Source organism: Toxotes jaculatrix, chromosome 3, assembly GCF_017976425.1.
Source record: "Toxotes jaculatrix isolate fToxJac2 chromosome 3, fToxJac2.pri, whole genome shotgun sequence".
Lineage (NCBI taxonomy): Eukaryota > Metazoa > Chordata > Actinopteri > Toxotidae > Toxotes > Toxotes jaculatrix.
In genome coordinates this window covers 11,114,134-11,139,572 of record NC_054396.1, presented here as the reverse complement: position 1 = coordinate 11,139,572, position 25,439 = coordinate 11,114,134, and the positions used below count along the sequence as shown (strand labels likewise).

Below are 25,439 nucleotides of genomic sequence, written 5' to 3'. Positions count from 1 at the left end.
TTTGCTTTAATTTTCTCAGTTTAGTTTTGTCACTGGAAAAATAATGTGACAATTCAGACTTTGCCCACAGAACCTTGTATCTTGATAAATAAAATACCATGGAAGAGCCAGAGGAGAAGGTAGATAGGTAGAAGATAAGGGTAACTTAATCAAAGAAATATTGATTCTCCAACATATTCTATTAATCTGTTAATCAACAAATCATTGCTCTTCCTGAAATAACAAGCATCTCACATCTTGTGTCCTTTTAAAGCTAACTCAGCGTCCTGTTTGCAAACTGAGTGGATTTCAGTGTCAGAGGGATTTATTTTCAAATTTAACATTAATAAATGAACATAATGTTGGCACATGTTTTGTTGTCACATGCACTCACACCCCTCTCTCTCTCTCTCCCGCGCACACACACACACGTTATAGCAGTGGCCACATTTAATCCAGTTGCCACATCCGCTGCCAGCTACTGAGTCATTAGCATAATTATAACATGCTGAGATTTTTGAAATGAGCGTGTGATTCTTTCCAAAAGCGTTGTCACACTGCCTCACTTGTGGGATTCATCTTCAGTCACATTCAAGTCGCCTCCCATCTGCTGCCTGAATACTACAAACTGTAGAAGTAGGAGAAGTTCTCGTCGTCCCCTTGATTAAATGGCCCAACAGATTTCTAAAGGGCTCTCGAATCTGTTGGCCTTTTCACCAGCCCGTTCCTCTTCAGTTCTACATAGTTTCTACAACATCACATGTGACTGTGTGCAAAACTCACATACTGCAGTTACAGCTTCTGATTAATCAGCGTTTGCTTGAGAACACACCTGTACACAGTGACCTTCAGGTACTGCAGTAATTGGATTTCATGGCTAAGAGGTGACAACAAGGGATTGATTTAAAGCCTGTTGCTCTGACAACTTTGTCTCTCATCTTAGCATTTCTGGATTACTCCAGAATAAACAGGTGATATTAAAACATATACTTGGTTAATGATAATTTGCTATATCTCATAGAAGTATGTGGTATTCATATGTGGGTGGAAAAACGGTGTTTTCTCTAATTAAAAGCACTGGTATTTTATGACAAGTACTGTTGTGGAAATAAAGTGGCCATTACTTAAACAACTTGAGTAAGATTAAGAAAGTATGCGGTGAAAAGGCAGCTCGACTTCATGAGTAACTTACGTTGTACAATATGCAATATTTATACACTGTTGAACCTGTGGGCGTAAACACAGTCTAAGTGGACCAACTTTCTTGTTCTTTCCGCTCTGTGTCATTGCAGCACTCTGACCTCAAACCAGCGTTCAGAACTGGTCTGACTGCATGAGCTGCAAGTGATGTTTGAAAGTGATTTTCCCACAGAGGAAAAGAAAAAGTGTGAGGCGAGGAACGTGTTGGCTCGTCTGATTCTCCCACTGCAGCTTCAGCCATAATAAAGACCGTGCACTGATGTCACTTCAGCACCGCTAATGACTGGTAAAACAAACCAACAGATGGCTGCTATAGGAACAGACAGAGCTGCGATTGAAAGTAAATGCCATCACAATCAGTCTATGAGACACTGAGTTGAGCTAAATGCTAAAGTCAGCATGCTAACATGCTCACAATGACAATGCTAACATGCTGATGATAACCAGGTATAATGTTTGCTATTCTCACCACCTTAGTTGGGTGTTAGCATGATAGTTTAGACCAAAATACAGGACCAACCGTTAAACCCGTTAAACCGTTATCAAATTCCATCCCTGGACCCATATTATATGATTAAATGGGAAATGGACATGGAACATTGTGAATGTAACCTGTCACAGCTGACCTCTGGTGCCATTTGTAATCCACTGTAATATAACAAACCGATGCTCTGAGTTCCTAAACCTTTGCAGTTGCAGTTGAACAGAATTCCCTGCTTTAGCCAGGATCACTGTGTTCCTGTGTACAGGGGCCATGGACAGACCATAATGACCCTCAAGAGCTCTCAGTGAGTAATACATAATACATTAATTCTTACCAGGGCGCCACAGTGACTGCTATCGCATTTAGATCCACTGCCTGATTTTTTTCTGTCACATCACATCTTGAAGAAAACAGGATTTCTCCACCTTAAACAACCCCTGAATGAGTATGACTAGGTTGGTGTAAAGAAAGTTAGGTGAGCTGTGGGAGGCCGAATCCCACAACAAGTCCCTTTGTTGAAATATATCTCACTGAAATGTTTGCTAAATAAATTATCGTTATTTTTTGTTTCTCTTTTGTTTTGTTTTTCAATTAAAAACTGCACTTTTCCTGCTACGTGACATCTGCTGTGCTGGGGGAAAAAAAAACTAATCCTCAATCATCAATGCACTCAATTTAACTACAAAATCTGAAACATCTAATCTAATGTAATTGTTTCTCAATTGAGGCCAATTTCCATCAGGACTTAAAGTCCATTCATTCCGTCAGTGAGAGAGATTTTCCACAGCCAGTGAACAGACATTTATAATGCATTCCCTAAATGAAGAGCCCAATCAGCAGATCCCTCCAGCCTGATGCCTCAATCTGTTTCCCAATCTCATTTCTAATTTATCTTACTCTGCCCCAACGAACCCGGTGCTGTGAAGTGCAGTTTGACATTAGTCGTTCGAATCTGCAGTGGGCAGTGAAGCAAGGGAAGAGTGGTTTGGCATGAATCCCATTCCCAATTCAATCCCCAAAACTCTATAAAGTGCCTTTCATTTGTCTTCTCTTCAAGTTCATCTTTGCTTTATGAATGAGCTTAAAGTGTGTGACAATCTGTTCTCCCAGGAAGTGTAAGGAATCCTAATGGCTTCTTGATGTAGCTTTGGCAGTACGTTCACTATTTTATCCTCTGCATTTTGCCGTTTGTATTTACTTTAAAATCCCTTTTATTCTGTGCCCCATTAATATGATCCATATTGATAATGGTTACTAACTGGGGGATGTTGGATTATGTTTTTGTTCTTGTCATTTAAGTTCTTCTGAATAACACTTTGAAGCCGATATGAGATGACCTTTAGCACTGTTAAGAGGTGTGTGCATGTGTATTTGTGTGTCTGTGCAATTTTCCTTGACATTTTATTGCAAAAGGTCACAGCACTTTTGAGTTTTGTGTTTGTTGATTCTGTCCCAAAAATCAAAACTAACCACAGTGGTGAAACAGTTTTTACAAATTTTACAAAGGTTGTGGTTGTTCAGGGCAGAGTGGTGCATCCATAGGTCATTCTGAGCGCTGTGGTCGAAGCACATGACATTTTGTCTTGCATCCACCTCCACCAAGCTGGCTGAATGGCAGTCTGTTCATCCTGCAGTATGGTGTTATTAAAGCCAACCATCATAACCAGTTCATCCTGCATTTCTATTTGCCCGTTTCTCAGTGAGACTGGTTGAACTTTAAATTTTTTATTTAAAGTAACGACCCCTTTCCTGACATTCTCGTCAGCAAATCCTAAAATACCTGGTACCTGCACGGCCACTCAGATTTCAGGGAACAACAAGTGACCAGGGATGTTAAGGGTCACCACTAACATACAGTACATACAAAAATAGTAATAGTAGTTACTGAATAATAGCTCATATTTTTGTGTCTCCATATGTTTGAGGACATTTCAGGTTACTTGTGCAAACAAGACATAATGAATAAGATAAGGATACAAGGACACTCACTGTAAACTCTATCGTAATATTTTGAACTTTTGAAACAAACAGTTTTGAATGTTCTAGACTGTCCTCACATAGAAGAGATGACAGGCAGTGGCCTGCACATTGGTTTCAGTGTCCTACGCAAGGACACTTCACCCCTGTGATTAATGAATGACTCACCCTACCACCTGAGCCACAGCCACCCGAATGTTGATTCAAATCAGCTGAGTTAGTCGCAACCGGTGTTGACTTTCTTCTGCCAGAGGCCTTCCTCTTGTGGCTCTGTGAATAAAGACTGTTCTAACTCAGAAGCAAAGGCAGACGCGATGTTGTAACGCCTGAAAACCTCTTAGCAAAGAGGTTTGGGCTGGATTGTTGGGTGTGATTATGACATGGGAGACTGCAGTTCACCGCTTGTCTCCTACTAGCTGTCAACACTGGTTTCATTTAAGCATGACCGCAATCGTTCCACAACATTAACTTTTAATTCCCTGAACCTAACAAAAACCACAGAGGTGGTACATCAGAAAACATTGATGTCAAATATTTTAGTAGCTAAAGTTTTGGAAAGCACTGACAAAATAATGGTGTCTTTTTAATTGATCAGACAATGCCCATATGGGTCATTTTGGAATCACAAACAAAATATTTTCTTATTAAGGTTGTAGGATTTGTTCAGAGCAGTTTGGGTTTGAGTCATTAGGGCGGTGTTTTGGTGCAATGGGCTAATTTTCATGTGAACATGCGAGACCAGCACAATGAATGCCTTCACTCCACCTTTCAGTGTGAACAGCTATAAACACTTCTGATTTCCAGATATTTCTGTTCCAGCATAACTTGATCCTCAAATTATGGGCAGCTTTCGAGCTTGACCCTGAGTGAAGCTTCATCTCCCTGCTGATGGATCTTTAGAGAGATGGTGGCTGTGTTTGTCTGAGATAAACCATAGAAACAGAATGAGAAATACCTTTACACTCTTTTATACCTTGTGGATTTTTGTTATGTGCCATCTACATTCAAAAACAGGTCACCGTGTGGATGCTGAATGCTCTGTTGCATTGAATCCTTGTGTTGCTTATGTGCCATCCACTTTCTTTGTGTTCTCTCTACCATCAAATCCTTCACAGATGAGCAACAGATGAGTAACCCAAAAATATCAAAGAGAATATCATACAGTTTTCACGCTGTGAGTTGGAGATGTAATAAAACAGCAGAATAAAGCACCGAACACAGCAGCATTTGAATATTAACATCAAGGTTATATCTTTCTCGATGTATATTTGCGAGTGCTTGTGAGACTGATGAACAAAGGAGCCTCCTCACTGAATTTTTGAGGAAACAAATCCATAATGCAAAACTAGAGTGTCGGGATGCAGTTTGATGTATGACCTCGGAGAGACGTTCTCCCATACATTATAGAAGGTGCTTATTAGAGTATGGGCTGTTTGTGTTTGGTGCTGAGAAGCTTAAACGTCTTCTCTGACAATGGAAATGATAAAAAGAAAAGAGAGAACGTTTGACAGAGTTGTAATCTGCACTTAACACAGACAACAAGAGATAAATAGGTTAAGCTCAAACATGTATTCACATACACATGAATAAATGTCCACTGGCACACTAATGCACACACACAATCTTGTGTCCAAGCACTGATCAAACTCTTCAGTGTGCACTTTATCAGAAGTGTTATCAGACAAGACACATGGAGAGTGTACGACTGTTTGCAGAGGCCCCAGGGTGAAAATAAGCCTGATCCAACATTGTCATAGCTTCTGTAACACTGCAGGTGTTATAAAAGCGACTGGAATATGGATGAGTGGGAGACTGCCGTGATTGAAATGCGCTAAAGCGAGTCGGTGCCTTTGTACTATGCTCCAAGGTGTGGGAGAGGAGGAAGAGAGGGAGAAAGTAGGGCAGAGAAGAGTAAAGTAGACAACAAGGTGGAGCTGCTTGCCGATACTTTGCTGCCCTGAGCCTGCACACAAGTTGCCCTCAAGCACCGGTTCTCAATCAGATTATTTTAACCCGATTCGCAATGCTGCATGGCAAAGCCTTATCCTCAGCTCTGTGTGTATCTGTGTGTGTGTGTGTGTGTGTGTCTGTGGCAAAATATGCTCTGGTTTTCTTGTCGGTTAACAAATAAAGCATGACACGGTTATATGGGTTCACAACACACATAAACGCTGACACAGTCCTCCTTCTATCTCTTTCAGGAAACCTCCTCCTTCTCGGATCGAGCCTTCTGAGAAATGAGCTGCAAATGTAAGTCTTTTGCCTGACCTCAGCACTCGGCACTCAGCACTCAGCTGCTTTTAATTTAATTAACAAAAAGTACACAAACAATCGTGCACAGAGCCATAGCCTTGAACCCGTAACCTTTAACTCCTTCCTCCCCACCAACCATCAGGGACGGGATTCATCGCTGACATCATTTATCAATAGATGATTGCTCTTCCCTGCAAACACACCGATGGGACATCAAAGGATGACTCACTGCTAGTGAAATTCAAATTCAAAAACAACCCTTCCTTCACTATTTGGCCACTGAGTTGCCACTTCTGGTTTTTAGCTTGTCATCCCGCACACAAGTAAGGCTTAAGGCACTATCAATAATGGATGAGGACGTGAGACTTTCCAGTGAGTTCTCCAGAAGCTCCAGTGCTTGCATTTAAAACTGGCTCTCTGTACACCTGGAGACTGGTGTTGTGGTTTTCAAGCAGTTCTTGAGGCAATGTAGTCGCTCAGAGCTGCTTACAGCAAAGATAAGAAGCCAAAGCTTTCAGAGAATAAGAATGTGAGATGTTAGGAACAAGTTTACAGAAAAATGTTTTACACTGCCTTCAAGTAGATTAACGTTTTTAGGTAACTCCTGCCCAGGTAACAAATGCACTGAGAAAAAAAAAAAACATTTTATCAATAGTTTTCTCTTGAAACCTTAAACACACATTGATTGATGTTGCGAGTTGGGGGAACTGCAATAAACTGTAAACACCACTGACGTGTGATCACCTAATATAGTTGATATGGTCAGCATATTAACAAACAAGTTGCTGTCTACAGAGATAGTAGGCACACAGCAACATTTAGAGTCAGGTTTCTGGCTACCTGGAAAATGTAAGTGCGGCATTCAATGTCCTGCTGTTTTGGTCACCACTGATTTCTGATGGAAATATCAGACTCTTTAGGAGCTGATTGATCCACTATGTTCACCAGATTTTTCTATCTGCTGTAGACGTCTCAGTAGGTAGAATACCGTGAGTTCATCTGAGTTTTTTCACTGAAAAGAAGCTAAAAACCTCCGTAGAGCTGAGAGGAACCACAGAGGGGGGGGTCAGTCTCTTGTTTCAAGTATTTTCTAAAATCAAATTTTATTTTTCTTGATTCTTGTGAATCATCTGGCCTTTTTCAGACTCTCGTGTATAGAAATTCTTGAAAAGTGTTTTTTATTGGAAAATAGCTGCAACATTTTTCCACTACTGGCTGAGTTTTTCTCTTCTTTTAAGAAAATAAGATTTACTGGACTCAATTATTGACAGAACTGACTTGAGATGATAGAGAGTTTTAGTCCTGGTCTTGCATAACTGCATCATAAAACTACGATGTGAAAAACTGCACATTGTGTGTGCAGGATTATGTAATGTTTGTCACAAAAGGAGTGAATGTTGCATTTGTAAGGGTTTTACCAGTGAGCACAAGTTGTACAGATCCCATCAACATTATCATAATACATATGGCATTATACATATTTAAACATATGGTTCTGCCTCTTGAAAGTGGCTTTAGAGAGATTTTATATGGCTTCTTCTCCAGTCTGTCATTTCAGTGGAAATTTGAAACTGTGTACATAGTACAAGATATCTCAGGGTCAACTGAGGGTAAAACAGGGCATGAGACTGACATGCGAATTGGTGCAGTTGTAATTCGAGCATTGTACCGGACCTTTGTGGTGAAAGCCAAAGCTTTCCAGTTCCCCAAGGAGAACGCTGCTGGGGAAAGGGGTGTCTGGACTACATTGCTTAACCTGCTGCCACTGTGACCTGAGTCCGGATAAGGTATAGAAGATGGATGGATGGATGGATGGATTTAAGGATTATACCCACAAACATGACCACTTCTCACATACATTGTCAAGCCACTGTCCTTCATTCCCACACACACCTACATACACACACATACAAGATTCTGTCTTTGTAGTTTCTCTCAAATATTTACATCCGTACATCCTGGATCTCATGAACACACGTGCACTCAGAGACACATGCATTTGCATGCAAATGCAGTCCTTGACATTCACACACATGCACACACAGACATCTCAGCAGACCCACGCACATAGACACATATTGCCACTTTTCTGCAGGAACAGGGGTCCTGCCAGCCGTGTTGCTGTGGTTAGGAGATAACAGGAAGCTCCAATCACAGGTCTCCTCTCAATCCTTCCCACAAGGCCCCAGATGGGAGTCTCCCTAGGGTGGAAGATGAGAGGGTGTAGCTGACATCACACTCACAATAGGCCCTACTAGAGGTGTTAGTATTGGATCCGAAGGTTGCATTTGACACCGGCTCTTGTACAGTGACCATCCACAAAAGGTGCATCGTAGTTTGATAACAAATGAATTGTACAACTTTCACCGTGGTGGATTAATTTATGCTTTTCCATTTTTAGGTCAAAGTGAGCGTAGCGCAGCGTTTGCCAGAGGATAATCAGATCAATGATAGCTTCACAGAGGAAAGACAGAGAGGATACAGCCACAGTACTGAAACACTATGATCAAAGCTGAGCTCACTGTGTGAATGAGAATGTAGGGAGGAGAGCAGGGCTGCAAAGGACAGCTGTGATGGATGCATTACCCTCTCCTACCTGTCTGCACACAAAGAGGAAGGAGACAATTTTCCTGAATCACAGTGTAGAACTTCTTTTGTCTCCTCACTCCTTCCCTCCTCTCAACACACTGATATTATAAAGTGCTCATCCTGTACTGTTATAAAGCCTACACATTGTATATATTTTGGGAATCACCTGTGAAGGATCCAGAATTATTTAATCCCTTTTACTGCCGCCTTTAATTTGCTGCGCCCAAACAGATTTAAAATGAGGCGTGAACCACCCTCGTTTTCTGCCTTTCATTATTTATGGTGCCTAAAAAGCATAGATGAATTGTTGGTTTCCCCCAGAGATGAGATGTGCTGCTACCCCTGAAATCTGTGTATTTTTAGATGAGTCATTCCAGAGAAAACATTTGTTAAATGGATATGTTGGAATATATGAGGACAAACTCGCTCGCAAACACGCAGCCCACACACACTGTGAATAGAACATGTAAAAAATTAAATGTCACTCTGCGTTACTATGCCAAGGTCAACATCCTCTCTGACTCAGAAATCCTATCAGCAAAGAAGCACATTACCTGCTTCAGTGCAGTTTAACAAGGTAATGAGCATCAGTGGTGATATTCAAAGCACAAGGGGGAAGGAAACCTTATGGGAGACTGTTGATTAAGTAGTGATAAAGTCATAAAAATGCCTCTAATTTACAAATCACACCCTGAAGAAATAGGCCTTTATTTCATTGTTTACAACTTTTAGATGTTAACACAATAATGGGTTGTAAATCCAAATATTGCTGGGCATTTTTATAGTTTGCTGTTTGTGAGTGTGGAAAATATGTAAAAACCAATTACTTTTTTCTCAGTTATCTCATTTCCGTTGCAGGGTATGTTCTTTTTTCAAGCACGCCAAATGTACTAAAACATGAATAGAGCCATTTGACCTTCCCAGGGAGAAGTAACTCATGTTTTTATATCGTGGCAGAATGTACTTTGTTCCAGTTCTGAGAGACCAGGAAGCTCTGCAGCCCATGATTCTACAGCTTGGGTTCAACAGCTAAAATTCAAAAGGGCAGTGCTTTATGTGCATGAGACATGAAAACAAAGTTATGACCAATTGTGAGGTCAAAGAGTAGACTGAACAGAGACTGATGTGCAAATTTTTATAGGTTTAAAACATGTTATACAACACCAAACCCAACAGGAATTTGATAAACTGGATGGTCTGTCAGTAAATCTGATCTGATCTGACACTTTGGTGATTCCTTGACTTTTAGCTGTAAAGCTAATGACATTCCCATCAGACTCAGCTGTAATTTGTGTTTAGTTTAAATTAGAAATTTTTTTGCATGCTAACACCCTAAACCAAGATGATGAGCATGGTAAACATAAAAAAAACTATTTGTCCTTATCTTGCCAGATACTCTGCTTTGTTCATCAGCCATGGGTTTACTTTGACTCTCAGTTGGACAGCATGCATTCCACTAGTCTCTGCTTGCTTTGTGGAGATGGCATCATATGGCACTGGTGCAATCCAAGACTCAACCATGGTCTGTGTGTGACCAAAAAATTGTGTTGTTAACAAAAATTTCTGAAAAGGACCTTAAATGAACTACGCTTCCTCATGGTCTGGATTCACATGTTGTATAATACATCCACGTGACTTTGGGCAACCATAGACTGTATATAAAAACTATATAGTCCTAGGGCTGTAGCTCACGTCTTCTAAATGTCAGCAGTCTGTGTGATAAAAAAAACGTATATACGTACCATCTCTGCCCGTCCTGCTGGCTTTATGACCGTTGTCAAGACAACAGCTCATCCCTGAGCAGTTGACGAGTTGATAGGTTGACAGACGGCCATTAGGGTATTATTGTGAGGTCACGTGGGCATTGTGAGGCATGAACACAGGGTTGGCCCACTTGGCGTCCAGAAGGGACCCCTGTCCTCTCTCCCCTGTCACATGGCTGCCCCTCACATCTTGACAGGAAGTAACTTTTCACCCTTTCCTTTCACAGCAGGAAATCTCACTGCGCTGCTGCTTCCTCTGTGGGGGGGGTTCAAGGCTTTGCGGATGCGTTAGAGTGAACTGTGGATATTGTGTGTCAGGCCAAGGGCATTTTGAAGTGGGTGAGGTTTAAGGCTTATCCTGCTGGGATTTATAGCCGTGCTATGGTTGTTCATAACATACTGTGGGGGACTGTTCATAGCTCATAGACATGCAGTGCAGCAACTCGCAGAAAGCACAGGACGTCACTGAGCTGAAGCTCAGGAATAAGATTGAGAGCTTTCATCAAAGCTTTCAAGTTTACACATGATAAAAGCATCAATCCCCTTTTTACCTCTCCATTTAACTGTGTCTTGCACTCAGAAGTTTTAATTGTACTCAAAAACATGAAAGACAGGCTAAATAACTAAATACTGGGCTGAATTTATAATTCCTTTGAAGTGGATTCTTACTATCTGAGTGAGAGTGAGCGTTTGCAGTGTCTTTGCATTTAAGCTTCTTAATATATGTGCATTCATAAAAATATGTTAGTATCTGTGTGTGTGTGTGTGTGTGTGTGTGTGTGTGTGTGTGTGTGTGTGTGTGTGTGTGTGTGTGCATATGTTCACATCTCTATGTCTGTTTGCATTAGTCCTTCTGATTTGCCCTGAATCTAGAGATAGAGGCCACAGCTGTAACCCACAACCCTCTCCTCCCTCTGCACTCCACTGTGTGCGGCACCCAGAGAGAGACACCCATCCCTGTGTCGTTCCCGACTATAAAAAATACACTTTCAAATGAAGTGGCACAAGGCCATGTCTGCCCACCATGTCTTCAGCTTAAAAACTGGGTTCAGATTGGTTATATTACCTTTAGTAATGTAGTTTAGTGTTTGTTCCTTTCGAACATGGTTCTAATTCAAGAAGCTAACCCGCTGCCTCCTGCAGATTTAATGTTTAAAAGCACCATTCATGATTTTTTTCCCAATTCAGTTCAAGTCCTAATACAGTTTATGCAAAAATACATTTCAAAGTTTGCTGAAGCTGAATGGGAGGTTTCAACGGTCTGAATTAGGCAAATCAAGTGAGTATCTTCCAAAGTTAAAGTCCTTTTAGTACGAAATTCCCTCTTTGTGTTACTCTGTCTCCTGCAGCTCAGCAAGAAAACACTGTTTGTGGAAACAAAGAGAGGTTTTGTGCACAAAAGAGTCACTATAACTGTGGAAGATACCCTCTTGATTTTAGTATCTCAGGCTTCTGAAGCAACTTATTATCTTCTACTGAACTTTAAAATGTGTTTGTGCAGAGAACAAGGACGGGATTTTGTCTCCAATCTCTTACACTGGAGTCGCACTATGAAGGGATCATTTAACAGCCAGTATGAAGATGAGGAACAATTACACAGAAAAACAACTCTCTCATTGTGCATGTGAGCATGTGAATATTGTACTTGCATGTGAGTATTGTACGTGGCCACAATCACATACATGTAGATTAGAGGCGAAAAGAATAAACTGCAGGTTCTATGATTAAATGTTTTCACTTTCCCTTGTTATTATTTTCAAATCCACAGTAGCTCTGGTTTTTACAAATCCAAATTGTTATGGGCTGATTTGTACTCAGACTTTGCTTTGGACCTGAATCATAGTGCAAACATTTAGAAAGCGCTTGTGTGTGTGTTTACTGTGTGGATTATAAAACAGATTGGGAAATAACTTGACACAAAATCAGAACTTTTTTGCAGAACATGATTGGTTATCACTGCTGTCTTATCAAGGACCTGCAAGTGGGACTTCAATGGTTTAGTTTTTTTTTTTTTTTTTGGCATATGTATTTTTACTCTTGAATTCAAAGCGGACATCCTGATTAGTCTGCATGATGTGTGAGCACACGCGTTCACTTAAAACCTGCTGAGTTGTTTCAGAAATACTGAATATTAGAACACGAGAGGCATATTATTTATGTGTTAAAATTGTTGAGCCCAGCGGCAAAACACACTGATTGCAAATCTAAAAGTTTTCTGACATAAGAAAGTGTCTGTCTGACAGCAACAGTGTATTCACAGAGCTGAGTCGTACAAGAACACATTTTACTGACCTCTTGCCTTTTCACTTGTTCAGGAATAGTGACAGAATAGCATCTATAAACCTGGGAGTCTCTAACCACTGCTAACAGTTTATGATAATCAGGACTACAAATTCATAAATCATTTGCAGGCTGTAGTGACAAGAAAGAGCTGCTTTCTTAAATGTAAAACACTCGCAACACTGTCGAGATCTCCAGGTGCTACATTTAGCTTCAGCTGTAAATGTATTCAGTGTTTCTTTTTTCTTTTTTTTTTTAAATACTAGGCTTTCCTCATCCTAAAAAACAAAAATGGCAACAGCAACAACAATGCACCATACTCCTTTAATGCACCAACTTCAAAACCAGAAATAGCTTTGAGGACATGGAAAGTTCCGTTGCCATAATAAGCAGTGAAGTGGTGCCACTGTCTTTCACTGACTTCCTTTCTGGCTCACAGTCTTCAGAGATGGGCTAAAATGAATGGGTCATCTATCACAACAGAGGGGAGAGCGGTAAATTTATAGCTGTGAAAATAGGCCAGAGCACAGCACTGATGGAACAGATAGAGTGTAATTAGGACAAGGTTAGCCTGCTTCACACACACACACACACACACACACACACACACACACACACACACACACACACACACACACACACACACATATGCATGCATGCACGCACATTTACACTATTTATTATTAATTACGTGACACACATACATATAAGTGAGTGTTTGTGTATGTGTGTTCACTCGCAAACACTCAGCACTCAGAGGCTTTTGCTGACTGACTATTCAATTAATTCTCACTTGAAGGAGCAAATCCTTGTAACTTAAAACAAAGCTAAGAAAATTTTAATCTCTCAAGCAGTCATAGGCAATTATTATCTTGCACACACATATGCCTCTCATATTCACACTCATTTACACCCTCACACCTTTTTTCTGGGATAAACACATGCATCAAACGCTCTGCTCACTAACACACATCTCCTCCTCCGTTATTGTCTGATTACCTCTCCTCAGCTGAAACCTTGGCTTGTTTCTTTTCCATATGCAAAAAAATAAAAACCTGCTCTCTTGCTTCCTCCTCCGTTCAGTCCTTCTCCTTACTTGCCTCTCTCTACCTCTCAACTTCCTCTGCTTCTTTTTTATATTTCTTCTCCGTCTCCCCAGTGCACAGTTTACAACACATTTACTCATTTTCACACCATCTCGTTCCCTTTAGATTGCTTTCATTTTCACTGCCGTCAAAACCCACACCTTCCTCCCCACAGCTTTTCCCTCACTTCCTTCTGTCCCTTCCTCCTCACCAGCAGTCTGCAAGCATTCGTCTGCCTCGTTACATGTGACACACACACACTGCCTTTAGACACAGCACACAAACACACACATGGAACTGCCCTGTCTTCCAGGGCATTGCTGTAAGCCTATGGAGCAGATGGGCTCGGGGCTGACTGACTGAGCTGTGCTCTGACAAACTGCCTTGTGTTGCTCAGATGAGGGGAGATGATGTCCTTTGCACAGTCTCTCATCTAAATCTGGCCGCCCACAGACTTGCCAATCTAGAAATTGGCCACTGGTTGAAAAATCTGGCAACTCACAGGCTTCAACATAGACGTTTTGAGACAGAATCTATCAATCAGTTTGAATGTCTCCAGGATGGAAACGCTTAGGTCTGTGAATGAAAATATTGAGAATAAAAATTCTCACTTTCAGATTTAATTTGGAACTATTTCGTGCCAGGAAATGTGTGAATTGTGTTGGACATAGAATGGATGAAATCTTCATTTCCTGCTTTTTTTTATTTTCAAATATTGATACTGACAGATGGGCATTTTATTGAAGGTAAACAGAGGGAGGGCTGACTGGGTGAGGACCAACATACAGTCACTAATATATTAGACATGAAAGTGCCAATTAGGATTCAACCAGTATGGGTTTAAAGATCACAACTGATCCCAGTATTTCATATTTTTATTTTGTGTTGCTATTTAATGTCTTTTTTTTTACTACAATCAACCATTTCATCCCAAAATCTTAGTCCCTGTGGGGCTGTAGTATGTTTGACAAATTAGCATTGAAATACAGTCTGGAGGTGCTCGTACTTGAGTATTTCCATTTTAAGCCACAGATATACTTCAATTCAAGTACATTTGATGGGCACATATTGTACGTTTTACTTCACTACATATATTTGAGAGGGATAGCAGCTAATTACTTTTCCGATTAAGAATTTACATTAAATAAAGAGTGATTTTGCTGGTGAAAGTTTTAAATGTACGAATTTGCATTTATAGTGGAGTTTAAATTAATGTACTGGTACTTGTACTTACAGTGGAGGAGTGAAGTGAAGGATCTGATTGCTTTTTGTAACACTGCAAATAAGCAGACACCCAGGCTGAAATGTACTGTCACTCTCTGATATATGAACATCAGAAAAGATAATGAATGCTTCAGGTATTACTTTTTGCTTTTAGTCATTATTTAAATATTATTTGACATCCACATCCACATATTTCATCACGTCTCCAATGCTCCGTCAGGTTCTGTGACTCTGTTAATTCTGACTCAAACATGTATTGTCATAAACTCCCCACTTGCTGCATGAAAACATGAGAAAATGATGGAACTTGGCTGAACAGTCCAACTCTTATTGACTGTGATCGCCCTCTTCTGGTTCGTAGCATGAACTGCCTGTGGTTCTCAGGTTGTGGTGGCTGAGAGAATGGTTAAGGTCATAAATTGGACACGAAGCCAAACGCCCCTTTCCCCACTGGAGGAGCAGATGGCAGCTCCCCAGTGCACAAGGCAGGGAGATGCTGCCACCAGACGCTCCAAGCAGGGTGTAGAAACACTCACAAACACAGACAAATTAATGTTGTTCTGTGCATGTATTTGAGAGCAAACTATTATCTGAGTGCTGTACACACAGACAGAAATACACACACACACACACACTTGTTCTGTCCAGCACTTAGATTATAAATTCAGAAGCTTGACCTGAATCCTTTTCTTTCGCTTATCTGAGGGTCAAAATGCCTCTTGGCCTCTATTACCATTACATTGCAGTGAGCTTATTGCAGGCTTGTATCTTATGTACTGATATCAGTGGTTATCCATGATGCATAAACATTAGTTACTAGGCTTGATTTTCACATGGCTTTTTTTTGCCCTGCGAAAAAAAAAAAAATTAAAAAATCTCATATTAACCTGCAACGACTTCCAGGGATTTGGAGTTATCCTGCTGTGTTCAAGCCGCCATATTATATTCAACATTTTCATTCAGAGGACAAAGACTGAATCTTCACATTTTCCAAGAGCTGCTCTGCATCTCTCCAATGAAGACATTCAACTTGGCCACTTTCCCATTCTTTGACAGAGTGACCAATTGCTTCTAAGGAAATAATAAATCACTTGTTTTTATCATTATCAATTTTTGTCTGTGAAAATATGGATACCCTACATTTGAATATTTTTGGTTAAATGTCATATATGTCCTAGAATTTAATTGTAGATTAAAAAATATATTTTAAATAAGACAAATTTATAGTTATTGCTTTTGGCTACTCTTTATCAGAGTGATTTAGATTTCTTGGTCATATCCAATGGAATAAACTCATTTTTCTTGTACCTTCCTTGTTTTTTCTCATTTTAGAGCATAACTATCCACAGTAGTTAGAGAGCATTAACATTAAATGCAAAAATGCTCTGAGTGTGCTAAAGTGTTCAAAACTTTTGACTGGCAGTGTTCAGTTTACGATCCTGCCTTCATTAATTATGCCACTATCAGTGTCATTTCGAGCCGTACTGGTTGACACATTGAGGAGGGTGTGCTAAGCTCAGCTGAGTGGCGTATCACGACGGGATATGAGGCAGTTAGCTAATGTGGTGTAAAAGGATTTAGAGGATTTGACCCTATCAGCGGAGATGGCACTCAGAAAGGCTCTGTTAATGACACTAAATGAGTCTGTGCCTGCAGCATGCTAATAATGGTGGCATGAAAGGCAGGCCTATAATTTATATGGAGATTTTTTTTTTTTTAATGGCTAATTGCTAAAAGTGTGTAAAAGTAAAGTGCGTGTGAGCGCACTTAATGTAAAGGCAAGGTAACGCACGATACTCCTCTGAAACAGTGAATCAAAATGAATTCACACCGGCCTGCAAATGAAGTGCAATCTTGTAAGTGAGCCGCTTTTCTCACATCCCATCACTTATTACCTGTTGAGCAGTTCGCTGTAATTATCTCATTCTCTCCTTCTCTCCAGGTTTTTAGCTCCATGAACGTGAGCACAGAGATTTTTTTGAAAATATCTGTCCCTACAGAGCTTTAACAAAGAATTTTGTATGTTTTATAGATGACAGGACTACAAAGCAGATGTAGACTTGTCTTCAGGACGAGGCTGAGATGTCAGGGTTTTTTTTAAACTGCTGGCTGCTTTAAGAACGGGATAGTGGTTTAAAAGAGTAGGCAATATCGTCCCCTCTCCATGGAAGCAGCTTCTGTTGTTTTGTAGTTTATTTTTCTGGCATTTGTGCAATAAGAGTACATGACCAGAATCAAAGTGGAGGAGTCATGGTTAGACCGCTGGCCCACAGGACACCCCATAGCAAAAAGGTACATCTACAAATGTATGAATTTTCAGTAAGGTGTCGCTGGCCTGCCCGACTGACTTCCTCTGGATAAATTAAGATTAAATGTACCGTGCTGAAGATGAGATTGAGTTCTTAACCACTTTATTAGTTTTCTTCATATCTGCTGGAAATCTGCAGGACCGCTAATAACAAGATATCATTCATCTTTTTTTCATTCCAATCAAAATGTAATTTACTCCATGCTGTCATACACCATAACTCAACCTTGGAGAGGAATTTGATAGAAGAGTGTTGTATAACTATATTAAAAGTGAACCAAAATAAGGAAGGAATTATTTGAATATTAGACATTAGAGTTATGGAAACTGATTTAAAGTGTCATGCCAGGGCTCCCAGGGTTCTGCTTGTCACCAACAGCTGCCAAAACTAATAATAAGTGACAGATGGATTCAGGAGACATTTGTGATAGACAAGCATGAAAACGACCAAAATTCTACCTGTTTAGGTCCACAAGCTGCAGTAAAGGAAACATTCATTGCTGGGATTTCAGATAATTTGGAGTCCCAAAGCAAAGCAGTACTCTGTTAATCTGCATTCACTTAAAAATATTCTTTTTGCTTAAAATGTTAGTGTCTCCCCTTTTCTGAGGAAGAGAGCAGACCAGGCTGGTAGGAAGCTGAAATCAGACGGGTGTCTGTCTGTTTGAATGGTGGCTTCCTAGTTTTCTTTTACAAAACCCTTTTTCTACTGGTTATTATTACAGTGCTACCCTTGATAAGAAGTAATATATGGATATATATGTGGAATATGAAGTTTGTATAATCTTTCTTTACCTTTACATAATATTCCTCATCCATAGTCATCTACCATTTCCATGACAAGAAATACCATCCTTGCAGCCTTGCCAGCCAGGGCATTGGCACAGCTTGACTAGGAGGACAAGGAGGTGTAGCTGCCAACTCCTGCCGCCCACCTCCCGCTGGTCAAATCCTCTTTGCTGGTTTCACTATGACAGTCTCCCCGCCATCCTTGGCTCACCATGCAAAGATAGGACAGGAACTCAGTGACCGGTGCCAGGGATACCCACTGGAGGTGGGAAGAGGAAAGAGAAGGAACAGTGGAGGAAAAGAGAGAAAGAGAAACAGATGGACTAAATGGCAGACAGAGACAGACAGAGTTCTACGGGCTGAAAGACAGGGCTCTCCTAGAAATTTGGCTGTTTTGTATCGCAGCTAACCTGTAGAATACATGGAGAGGTAGGCGGAGACAGCACATAAATCATTTTGATTTTTTTTTCATCTTGAAAATAATATATCGTTTCTTTTCTTATGAATTTAATATTTAATGCTACACCAACACAAAGTTTAATTTGTTTGCACATTAATGGAAATGTTTAGGCAAGTCTTCTACTTTTAATTTTCTTTATATGATTTAACAAAATAAACCAGAAGTTACTCTGATTCACTGGCTTCAGTAAAATCCCCACATAGCTGTGGAGGTGTCTGGAGTTTCAGATGACTGCCAGCAATTGTTCTCTTACGCACAATGTATGCTCTGACCCACTAGCTCCAGCTTGTCTTTATTCCACAAGTTGTTTTTGTATCCATCTCATGCAATTTAACACAGATGTTGGCTGTGGGTGGCAGTGGAAAGCTGGCTCATTCACCACACAGTATTTCCCTCACAGCCCTACAGCTAGCCTGTTTGTTGTCTGGTTTGACATATAAGTGGGCGTGTTTGTGTGGCTGAGCTGATAGGCGCTGTTGAGTTTGTATGTTTGTGTCTGGGTGTTTTGTAACCAATTCTAAACTTCTTCCCTCCTTCTTTTTATGTTGTGTCTTTCTGTCCTGTTCGTCTCTGTTTTCTAGGAGTCGCCCTCAAGGTCATCAGACAACTCTACGTGGGCTGGGGGTCTTCTAGGGTGTTGGACCTCCTCACCATCATGAAAGGGTTGGGGACCAACCGCAACAGACACCTGTCTGACTCCTGTGATCCTTCCTCAGGCCATCCAGAGGCCCTCTACCCTCAGAAGACCAGCACGCTGCCACGCAGCCCTTACCTGCTGAGCCCTGCAATGGACCACTATGGCACCATGGACCCCCACCTCTACCCACAGGCCAACCCGACCTCCTTTCCACCAGACTGCATGCTGCCCCTTAACAACCAGCTGTCCAACAGCAGCACCTTCCCCAGGATTCACTACAACTCCTACGACCAGTCTGACTTCTCCCCACCTGGGGACAGTATTGGGGGAATAAGTACAGGGACCATGGGGCCATCCATGTCCATGGGCATGGGAACAGGTATGGGCATGGCAGGATTGAGCGGACGAACACCTATGATTACGAGCGGCTCAGCAACTATATCACATCATATGACCAAGAACCAGGCACCCCCCAGTCTGCTGGAGTTTGACAAGCAGCTGCCTGGTAGCCGTGACGGATTCAGCACATTGCAGTTCCATCGAACATCTGCTGTTGCTGCCGCCAAGCAGCGCACAGACAGTCCTGGTCGCATCCGTTATATGCTTCACTCAGTGCAGAAGCTGTTCGCAAAGTCCCAGTCATTGGAAAGCCACAACATGAAAGGAAATGTCAATGGACGCTCTACTGGCAGTGGTGGAGGCTCTTCTGGCACCGATGATGGAGGCAAGCAGAATCGCAGATCCAAAAGTAAAGATCGGGGAACAAAATCAGAGGCAACTGCCAAGAGACGGCCACGCTCCAACATGTCAGGTTACTGGAGCTCAGACGATTTGGACAGCAGCGATCTGAGCAGCTACCATAACACCATGGCCATGATGACTTTAGGGCGTCCAACTGGCCACGAGAGCCAGGGGAGCCAGAGCAGATACATCCACAGTGGCTTCAACACAATCAGCTCCTCCAAAAGCAGCAATGACATGAAGTATCAGACACTTGGGCCTGGGGAAGGAGGAGTTGGTGGCCTAGGTGGAACAGGAGGTTTGGTATTGAATGATAATGACTATATGAAAGGAGGGTCCTGGTCCACATTGACCATGGGCCAGCCAAGACAGGTGATCCAGAAGGGGTCAGCTACTCTGGACAGGTCCATGCTTAAGTCCAAATCCTGCCAACAGGAACTAACCTGCAACTACCTGCAGGTTGGACGGAGGGTGAGTAGGCCTGATGTTGATGTTGCGTTTATAGATACAAAGTATTTATATCTATAGATTCATAAACAACCTACGTTTAGGTTAATATAAATGTCAAAGCATCCTCAGTATCAAGCACTAATGCAGTGATACAGGGTTGACATAGATTGTTAAGAAACTGAAGACTAATTTTAGCCACTTAATGCTGCCTATAGGGTGATTGGAGTAGCACATTAGGCCGCAGCGGGGGTGCCAATGAAATCCCATGTCGGCGGATGCGCAGTGGTAGCTATGTGAAGGCCATGGGAGACATGGAAGACAGCGACGACTCGGAGGGAAGCCCCAAACCCTCTCCAAAAACTGCTGCTCGCCGCCAGAGCTACCTCAGGGCTACGCAGCAGTCTCTGAGCGACCAGCTACCCCCACGCAAGTAAGAGAATAAACCGAGACACAGAGCTGTGCTTTATTATGCCGTAAACATGAGTACTCAGCAACCGCATGTTAAAGGTACAATATGTGATGCAAATGTTAACCAAAGAAACCCAATGTTTGAAATCTGAAAAACACAGGGTTGTGAGCTGCTATCCGGCAAAATGATTGACAGGTAATTTCATAAAAAGACTAACATCAGACAAGTATGAATCTGAGTAGTTACCGTAATGTTTTTTGATACTATTAAAAAATTGTTTACATTAGTTGTTATGTCTAATTTAAAGGCCTCAGTTATTTTCTGTATGAAACTATGCTGGGATGAAAAGTTCCTGATTGGGTCGTTAAAATTTGTGCCTAAAAAGTGTTGATTTTCAGTGAACACTCATAAGAACACTGATTGGTACAACCTCTCTACAATCAAAAGAAAATAAATAAACCACCCTTTCCTGGGGTGTACAGGAAGAAAGCCGCCTTACCAGTATGCAGGAAAATATAAATGTATACATCATACACACACAGTCCAAGCTGCACTTACTCACACATGGAATTAAGTGGTGGGAGACTCCTCCATATGCCAGCATGACTATCATACAGTTTGTCTAAGGGGTGATAGACATCATTAGTGCAGTTTACACAATATGACAATGAGTTTTGTTTGCACTCAGCCAATAAATCACCACAATTCAGCATATACACATAGCACAATATATGATACAGGCGCAGTAAGACACACCATAGCTGAGGTGATCGTGTCTTTTCATGAAATGACAGAAAATACATTCAGTCTTTCATTTGTGTCCAAGGTAATGTTAAGCAAATTTTAGAAAGACAGATCTGTGGTATTTTTGTAACACCTACTCATACTTTATAACTCAAAGTGACATTCACAATGCTCTAAAGTGATATCAAGTTTTGGCAGCAGTTACGTCTGCTGTCTGAGATAAAATAGTTTTCTATCTGAAATGTGCCTGGCTCCAGATAGGTACAAAAGTTGAATGCTTAAAGCTATTTTTTGTCTTGTGCCAAAGGCTTTTATGCTTTGACATACTCTGTCCATTGCATTCAGTAGATACAGTACAGTCATCATAAGTAAATTTAACTATGCTCTAAAGTTTCATCAGCACACATGTATATTATAATCAACTAACTTACAGTCCAGAGATTGAAAACCTCAAAACACCATTTGTGACAATGCCTTTTATAAAGTAGTTCTAGTTTTTGTTGTTTGAATGTTGCGGTGTCGAAATGTCAGTGCAGCACTTTATGCAGACTTCAGCTCCATTCAACCAAAACAAGAGGTCATCATCTTGAGAAAAACAGCCTTAGGCCTACCTGCTACACACCTCCACATAAATAAAAGATTTCAAATCCCTTTAAAGCCTGTGTTTAGAAATATGAGGATTTATTCTTCCCTGAAGCATGCTTGAATGACTAACCCTACTCCCCCTGCCAATCCCTGACCATCCGACCCCATTCTCCTCCGGTCTGCTCCACCCTGATTGGCGTGAGCAGCAGAACCCTGGATTACACCTTGTTGCAGGGGGAGCTGGATGCCCTGTGGTCTCCACTCCACAGTGTGTCCTCTCTGCACCAGCTGGGCAGGTCAATGAGCAGGTCAGTGATAGGTCTGTAAGCCACGTCTCAGGGGTGTGGTGCAAAACATCTATTGTCTGATTAGATGATCTATCATCATTGGCTTTGCACTCTGCCTCTCAGATGTATGTAAAATCAGTGGCAGCTCTGAATGCCAAATTCATGCCCTGCTGCCAACAGCTGCCAGTTTCCCTTAAGCTTGTAAATACCATCTGCCCAGCGCTTTTAGGTGGAAAATAGCTGAGTCTGATACTATTCAAATGGAGGAATAAGGGGACATCTTTGTGCCTAGACCATGGCATGACAGTTTACTGTCATGTTACAATCACTGTGTGCCAACAAAGAATATGTAAAAACATGGCATAAGACATTCAGAGCTACTGTTCAATTAAACTTACACCTGTTCTTTGGCTTTGGCACCATGATAGAACAGAGAGTTGTGTACATGCGTCGCCTGACATCGCTGGCTTTGCATGCTCAGATGCTGTAATGACTAATGCTAAAATTAGATGAAATTGTAATTCAGACTAGATTTGGATTCATTACGGCTCATAAATGAAAGTGGAAATGAAAGGGATGACTTGAATAACAACCTTATCCTCCTTTTATCTCTCTTTCAATTCCTAGTTTTGCTGGTCGTTCATTTTTTTCCCCCAATCCATGTTTCCCTTCTGCCTCCCTGTCATCATATATAAACATCAACTGTTTCTCCGAATGTGTCCTCATGTACTCCTGATATTGCTTTGAATTTAATACAGCTTCTTTACCTTATTTCTTCTCTCACCTTACTCCCTTCCCAGTTGTCTTCCGTCTCTCAGAGAGCTCTCCAACAACCGCAGCCTGGACAACCTTGACTGCATTGAGGGTACAATCTCGTCTTTGCCACGCTGGGATGATGATGACTTCAGCCAGGCCTGCAGCACCTTGGGCAGACGTAGCTGCATAGGACAGGTCAGTGCTCGTCCGGAGAGGACAAACAGGGACTGCATTAAATGCTGCTTTTTTATGATCCATCAGAGGCCAAATAAGGTTTCTCTCTGTCTATGTCTCTTTTTCTCTCATATTTTTCTAATGAGTTACGAGTACATTTGTACTTGCTCATAATTTGCATCACTTAGCTCCTAGCAGACTTTCTTCTTTCAAACCAACAGTCATTTTCAAAGACCCCTTTGTATGCCTTGAGCTACATTCATTTCCGTCTTATAATTTGCATTTTCACAGATACAGCTTGAATGACAGTAATAAAACGAGCTTCCTGTGAACAAAGAATCTCTATTTTCCAACTGTATCTCATAGTAATGTTATAAAACTGAAAGCCAAAACGAATGACATTGGTAGTTTTAAGTCTAATTCATCTACTTACATAAGAGCTATTAGCCTCCCACTGACAAGGTCACTGAGATGATGAACAGCTGTGCAAAGTGGCTCTGATCACTTTCAATGAACTAGTCAAATGAGGCAGTGCAGGCTATTAGTACAGGATTTGCACCCAATTTCTGACAGGTCACTGCTTTACAGCAAATTTGGCCAATATATGAATTTATAACTGTAATTTGCATGCACAGGAGCACGCCAAACAAATTTAATACTCATTATAACTTGTTTAGGTCAGTTTGAACTTTTTAAAACAAAATCCATTTCAAGTGGGAAAAGTGAAAAACTTCAACTTGACTCCAAAATGTCTATAGCTGTAACCACCGGATGTCCTGCTTTATTTTCTTTTTTGCTGCCTCTCTTGCACTAACCTCTTACATCCCTCTGTTACCAGTCAGTGAACCATCAAAATACCTTTGCTACAAACACATTTTTGACTCTTACACAGGCTGTTTCTGTCAACCAACAGAACATAAAACCCATCATCTGCAAGGCTGGTTCTTGCTCTTCAAAAGAAGGCTCGGAAATGGCTCACTTTTTATAAGCATGCAGTTTCTGTGTAAAAAAAACATTTAAAAAAAAACTTTTCAAAGTGAAGTCTCTTGCCTTGGCATTTCTTCCTGTAAGATGACAGGTCTTATAGAATAGGCCATGTAAGAAATGTCAAAAAAACGAAAATGAATTTTACAGATGAATTGACATCCCATCCAGAGACCCAGCCTGAGGGCAGTCACACTGGTTTAAATGGGTTTGCACAGCTCTGTGCTTCCCACTACTTAGCACCAATTGCAGTTTTTCACACAGTAAAACTTTTAACAGTTTTGGTGCCATTTTTATTGTATGCCATCACATCTGTCACAGGTGGAGAGCTTCCTTTAACAGACATGCTCAGCTGGGTAGTTGGTGGTCACCAGCGCTGGGAACAGCTGCTGTGGTCATAATGAACCCACCTGTTCAGTACTGTTCTCCTTGCCACACATACTGCCATGTCTTTGCCAAACTTGTCCTTTCCTCACTCCAGCTACGGGACCTGGAGATGAGTCATCACTATGAGGACCGCAGCTCAGAGTCCACATTCAGAGATTCCCGATCCCATTCTCAGGACAACCCAGAGCCTCCGGACTTGCCCATGCCAACATGCTTCCGATCCCGCAGCCACAGCTACCTGAGAGCCATCCAGGCCGGCTGTTCCCAAGATGACGACACAGCGTCCATAGACTCAGGCTGCTCACCACCTCTGACTGACACCACTGTTCGCACCTACAGCACCAGCACCAGTGAGTCACTGGCTGAAAAACAGATGATAAACTTGCTGTAAATTAACCGATTTGACCTTATAAACCATACATATAGGGAAAATATTTATGTAGGACGCATGTGTTTTAGTTTTTTATTTGGTTGTTAAACCGTGATCATTTTTGCAAGGTTGTGACCCCTTTTCCAGAGTGACTCATGGGACACATGGGATACTAGTCCTCCAGCATGCACACACCTGAATTTTTAGGTCAAATGCAGCCTTTTTGCCCATGCTACACCTCTGCTCTCCCCAAATATAGGACTTGGAAAGAACAGTTTGGCTCTAACCTGATCGCCACAGGCTTGGACAAAGCCCCAAAGGATAAACAACCTGCAGTCTTTCTACAGTGCTTGGTTACAGACAGACCACTCCTCCTACTTTCACACACAAGTAACAAATTTGAAAACCAGCTCACTTCTCCTTAAAAGAATCGGTTTATCAATCTACCATTTCATGGACTAAAACAGAAAAAAAAATCCCTTAACCAAAAAGTCTGTTGGCCAGTGATGTGCACACAGCTCAAC

General features: G+C 41.4%; 1 protein-coding gene across 4 annotated transcripts in view; it reads left to right on the top strand.

Annotated features, from left to right (window-relative positions):
* dlgap4b (discs, large (Drosophila) homolog-associated protein 4b) overlaps positions 1 to 25,439 on the top strand; it is an 83,046-nt gene that overhangs the window by 40,195 nt on the left and 17,412 nt on the right. For 3 of the 4 annotated variants that reach the window (XM_041034115.1, XM_041034114.1, XM_041034117.1), the window contains exons 2-6: positions 5,842 to 5,890; positions 18,973 to 20,240; positions 20,435 to 20,649; positions 23,045 to 23,195; positions 24,640 to 24,895. In XM_041034115.1, coding sequence (XP_040890049.1) covers positions 19,047 to 20,240; positions 20,435 to 20,649; positions 23,045 to 23,195; positions 24,640 to 24,895 — 1,816 coding nt within the window. In that variant the 5' untranslated portion in view covers positions 5,842 to 5,890; positions 18,973 to 19,046. Of the gene's footprint in view, positions 1 to 5,841; positions 5,891 to 18,972; positions 20,241 to 20,434; positions 20,650 to 22,163; positions 22,266 to 23,044; positions 23,196 to 24,639; positions 24,896 to 25,439 lie in introns of all 4 variants that reach the window. The other variant, XM_041034118.1, reaches the window with a different exon arrangement.